Consider the following 5,000-nt stretch of genomic DNA (forward strand, 5'->3'; position numbering starts at 1 on the left):
CATCGCAACATTTGTGCTCAACTTCCTCAGTGTGGGTGTGCCCTCTGCCCTCTCTCTGACTCGACCCTATCAGAGCCACTGCACACTGTGTGTGTTGGCCGTCTCTCTCTTGGCCAACTTACTTACTTACTGTACCAACTGTCCGCCTGTTTTACTGCAACACTACTATCACCGACGTCTAAGAAGGGAGATTTTTTTTTCCTTACCTTCGCGTGGGGTATGTCTGGGAGTGTTTCATTTATTTCATTTATTTAACATAACATTTTTTTGACTTTATTTTGTTTTTGTTTTGTTCTTGATTTATTGTGATGTTTCTTCTTGACTTGTTTAAAGAAGACGTGTCCGGCCCATGGGGACATTAACGTGTGTTGTCGGGCCTTAAAGAAGACGTGTCCGGCCCATGGGGACATTAACGTGTGTTGACGGGCCTTAAAGAAGACGTGTCCGGCCCATGGGGACATTAACGTGTGTTGTCGGGCTTTAAAGAAGACGTGTCCGGCCCCATGGGGACATTAACGTGTGTTGTCGGGCCTTAAAGAAGACGTGTCCGGCCCATGGGGACATTAACGTGTGTTGTCGGGCCTTAAAGAAGACGTGTCCGGCCCATGGGGACATTAACGTGTGTTGTCGGGCCTTAAAGAAGACGTGTCCGGCCCATGGGGACATTAACGTGTGTCGTCGGGCCTTAAAGAAGATGTGTCCGGCCCATGGGGACATTAACGTGTGTCGTCGGGCCTTAAAGAAGACGTGTCCGGCCCATGGGGACATTAACGTGTGTTGTCGGGCCTTAAAGAGGACGTGTCCGGCCCATGGGGACATTAACGTGTGTTGTCGGGCCTTAAAGAAGACGTGTCCGGCCCATGGGGACATTAACGTGTGTTGTCGGGCCTTAAAGAAGACGTGTCTGGCCCATGGGGACATTAACGTGTGTTGTCGGGCCTTAAAGAAGACGTGTCCGGCCCATGGGGACATTAACGTGTGTCGTCGGGCCTTAAAGAAGACGTGTCCGGCCCCATGGGGACATTAACGTGTGTTGTCGGGCCTTAAAGAAGACGTGTCCGGCCTTGATCAGAGCTCCTGCACAGTGTGTGTGTGTGTGTGTGTGTGTGTGTGTGTGTGTGTGTGTGTGTGTGTGTGTGTGTGTGTGTGTGTGTGTGTGTGTGTGTGTGTGTGTGTGTGTGTGTGTGTGTGTGTGTGTGTGTGTGTGTGTGTGTGTGTGTGTGTGTGGGCCCTATCAGAGCCACTGCACACTGTGTGTTGGACGTCTACAGAGTAGTGATCAGCTAAGGGGTCCATCGCCACGGCAACAGTGTCCTACTCTGCGCTGATATACTGACATCCTAGTTTATAGACCTTTCTGTTAGCAGACACGCTAGTAGTGAGTGATTGGATTAGAGTGTGCGTGTGTGTGTGTGTGTGTGTGTGTGTGTGTGTGTGTGTGTGTGTGTGTGTGTGTGTGTGTGTGTGTGTGTGTGTGTGTGTGTGTGTGTGTGTGTGTGTGTGTGTGTGTGTGTGTGTGTGTGTGTGTGTGTGTGTGTGTGTGTGTGTGTGTGTGTGTGTGTGTGTGTGTGTGTGTGTGTGTGTGTGTGTGTGTGTGTGTGTGTGACCGCCTCTCCCCCTGAATCCATCAGCCTTCGCCGACCGCAGAGCCAAGAGTTTCAGCCGCTCGTGGAGTGACCCAACGCCTATCAAACCTGACTCTCTCCATGACTCCAGAGACAGTGAGTCCATACATATAGACACGCACACACACACGCACACACACACGCACACACACATGCACACACACGCACACACACATGCACACACACACAGTCCCTGTTTGAGTCCCAGTGTGTCCTCGCTCTGTAAACTCCGCCTCAGTGTATAGGTTCAGTCTGTCGCTGTATTGTTCTCTACTGTACTGTATCCTATACACTGGTGCTATACTGTATTAAACAGAACAGCACCGCATGGCATCACACACACCGGCACCGTACTGACGTCTCTCGTCCTCATCGCTGCCCCTGTCTCTCCCGTGAACCGGTGTGTCTTTGAGTCTGTTGCTGCGTGTGTCTTGTCCGGCTGGGGTGTCTTTGTTTTAGTGTCACGCGGTGTCTGACTCCTGGTCTCTCCCTGGTCTCTCCCTGGTCTCTCCCTGGTCTCTCCCTGGTCTCTCCCTGGTCTCTCCACCCTGGTCTCTCCATCCTGGTCTCTCCATCCTGGTCTCTCCATCCCTGCCGGTGTCTTTGTTTTGGTGTCATGCTGTGTGTTTGACTCCTGGTCTCCCCCTCCCTCCCTGGTCTCTCCCTGGTCTCTCCCTGGTCTCTCTCTCCCTGGTCTCCCCCTCCCTCCCTGGTCTCTCCCTGGTCTCTCTCTCCCTGGTCTCCCCCTCCCTCCCTGGTCTCTCCCTGGTCTCTCTCTCCCTGGTCTCCCCCTCCCTCCCTGGTCTCTCCCTGGTCTCTCTCTCCCTGGTCTCCCCCTCCCTCCCTGGTCTCTCTCTCCCTGGTCTCCCCCTCCCTCCCTGGTCTCTCCCTGGTCTCTCTCTCCCTCGTCCCCCCTCCCTCCCTGGTCTCTCTCTCCCTGGTCTCCCCCTCCCTCCCTGGTCTCTCCCTGGTCTCTCTCTCCCTGGTCTCCCCCTCCCTCCCTGGTCTCTCCCTGGTCTCTCTCTCCCTCGTCCCCCCTCCCTCCCTGGTCTCTCCCTGGTCTCTCTCTCCCTGGTCTCTCTCTCCCTGGTCTCCCCCTCCCTCTCTGGTCTCTCCCTGGTCTCTCTCTCCCTGGTCTCTCTCTCCCTGGTCTCCCCCTCCCTCCCTGGTCTCTCCCTGGTCTCTCTCTCCCTGGTCTCTCTCTCCCTGGTCTCCCCCTCCCTCCCTGGTCTCTCCCTGGTCTCTCTCTCCCTGGTCTCCCCCTCCCTCCCTGGTCTCTCCCTGGTCTCTCTCTCCCTGGTCTCCCCCTCCCTCCCTGGTCTCTCCCTGTTCTCTCTCTCCCTGGTCTCCCCCTCCCTCCCTGGTCTCTCCCTGGTCTCTCTCTCCCTCGTCCCCCCTCCCTCCCTGGTCTCTCTCTCCCTGGTCTCCCCCTCCCTCCCTGGTCTCTCCCTGGTCTCTCTCTCCCTCGTCCCCCCTCCCTCCCTGGTCTCTCTCTCCCTCGTCCCCCCTCCCTCCCTGGTCTCTCTCTCCCTGGTCTCCCCCTCCCTCCCTGGTCTCTCCCTGGTCTCTCTCTCCCTGGTCTCCCCCTCCCTCCCTGGTCTCTCTCTCCCTGGTCTCCCCCTCCCTCCCTGGTCTCTCCCTGGTCTCTCTCTCCCTGGTCTCCCCCTCCCTCCCTGGTCTCTCCCTGGTCTCTCTCTCCCTGGTCTCCCCCTCCCTCCCTGGTCTCTCCCTGGTCTCTCTCTCCCTGGTCTCCCCCTCCCTCCCTGGTCTCTCCCTGGTCTCTCTCTCCCTGGTCTCCCCCTCCCTCCCTGGTCTCTCCCTGGTCTCTCTCTCCCTGGTCTCCCCCTCCCTCCCTGGTCTCTCCCTGGTCTCTCTCTCCCTGGTCTCCCCCTCCCTCCCTGGTCTCTCCCTGGTCTCTCTCTCCCTGGTCTCCCCCTCCCTCCCGCAACGGATTTGATTTCCGGGGTTGGCCTGATTGGCCGCGACGCCCACGTGACACGCCGCAGCCCCGCCCCGCGGCAGCGGCAGAGGCTGCTGTGTTTCACTGCCGCTTCCCCACTTCAGCGCCGCAGCAGCATTGTCGCGCCACATCTTCTGAGTGCAGAGCTGTTTAATCACTTCTCCCACTTCTCCCACGCTGGAGTTCACTTCGCCTTTCACATCGCGCCGCGCTTATGCCGTCTAGCACAGTCTCTAACAGTAACAGTAAGAAGCATTAATGTTGCTGAATTAAAGAATGAATAAGTTAAACGTGTCAATTCAGCAGTCAAAGTGTACTGTATAAATCTAACTTCATTAGACAGCCGACGTACGGCTCTCTTGTCCATTAATGGATATATAATGGATATTTTATTTATCTGCCACCGTGGTGTAATGGTTAGTCATCATACCTCTCACGCGGACGACCCGTGTTCTAATCCCCCCTTTTCTAATAATTTTTTTTTTTGTGATGTAAATGCTTCAATCTGGCGCACTTTGAGAGCTATATAAAGAATGACATCCTCAATGCATGTAGATTTATAATATTTTTACTTAAAACTAGGCTACTTTTGCGTATACAGTCATTAATATTATATTCCAAAAAGATTTATATTAGAAAGGCAGGGTTTCGAACTCGGGTCGTCCGCTTGACAGGAATGAGCACTAACCATTACACCACTGTGCCAGACAAAATATATCCATTATATATCAATGGACAAGAGACCCGTGTTTCTAATATTTTTTTTAACTGGTCAGACTACTGTTACTGTTAGAGACTGTGCTAGACGGCATAAGCGTGTCACGTGGCCGTCGCGGCCAATCAGGCCAACCCCGGAAATCAAATCCGTTGGTTTCTCCCTGGTCTCTCTCTCCCTGGTCTCTCTCTCCCTGGTCTCTCTCTCCCTGGTCTCTCTCCCCCTGGTCTCTCTCCCCCTGGTCTCTCTCTCCCTGGTCTCTCTCCCCCTGGTCTCTCTCCCCCTGGTCTCTCTCTCCCTGGTCTCACTCTCCCTGGTCTCTCTCTCCCTGGTCTCTCTCCCTGGTCTCTCTCTCCCTGGTCTCTCTCTCCCTGGTGGTCTCTCTCTCCCTGGTCTCTCTCTCCCTGGTCTCTCTCCCCCTGGTCTCTCTCCCCCTGGTCTCTCTCCCCCTGGTCTCTCTCCCCCTGGTCTCTCTCCCCCTGGTCTCTCTCTCCCTGGTCTCTCTCCCCCTGGTCTCACTCTCCCTGGTCTCTCTCTCCCTGGTCTCTCTCCCTGGTCTCTCTCTCCCTGGTCTCTCTCTCCCTGGTCTCTCTCTCCCTGGTCTCTCTCCCCCTGGTCTCTCTCTCCCTGGTCTCTCTCCCCCTGGTCTCTCTCTCCCTGGTCTCCCCCTCCCTCCCTGGTCTCTCTCCCCCTGGTCTCT

At 55.7% G+C, this 5,000-nt stretch overlaps 1 protein-coding gene across 1 annotated transcript in view; it reads left to right on the forward strand.

The window, feature by feature from the left end:
* LOC311248456 (NMDA receptor synaptonuclear signaling and neuronal migration factor-like) overlaps window positions 1-5,000 on the forward strand; it is a gene marked incomplete at its 5' end in the record, with an annotated part of 64,048 nt that overhangs the window by 4,076 nt on the left and 54,972 nt on the right. Inside the window, 1 exon segment of the mRNA XM_084339332.1 lies at window positions 1,632-1,721. Within this exon segment, the coding sequence (XP_084195458.1) occupies window positions 1,632-1,721 (90 nt within the window).

This window comes from Notolepis coatsorum (genome assembly GCF_963971535.1).
Source record: "Notolepis coatsorum genome assembly, contig: SCAFFOLD_246, whole genome shotgun sequence".
Classification (NCBI taxonomy): Eukaryota; Metazoa; Chordata; class Actinopteri; order Aulopiformes; family Paralepididae; genus Notolepis; species Notolepis coatsorum.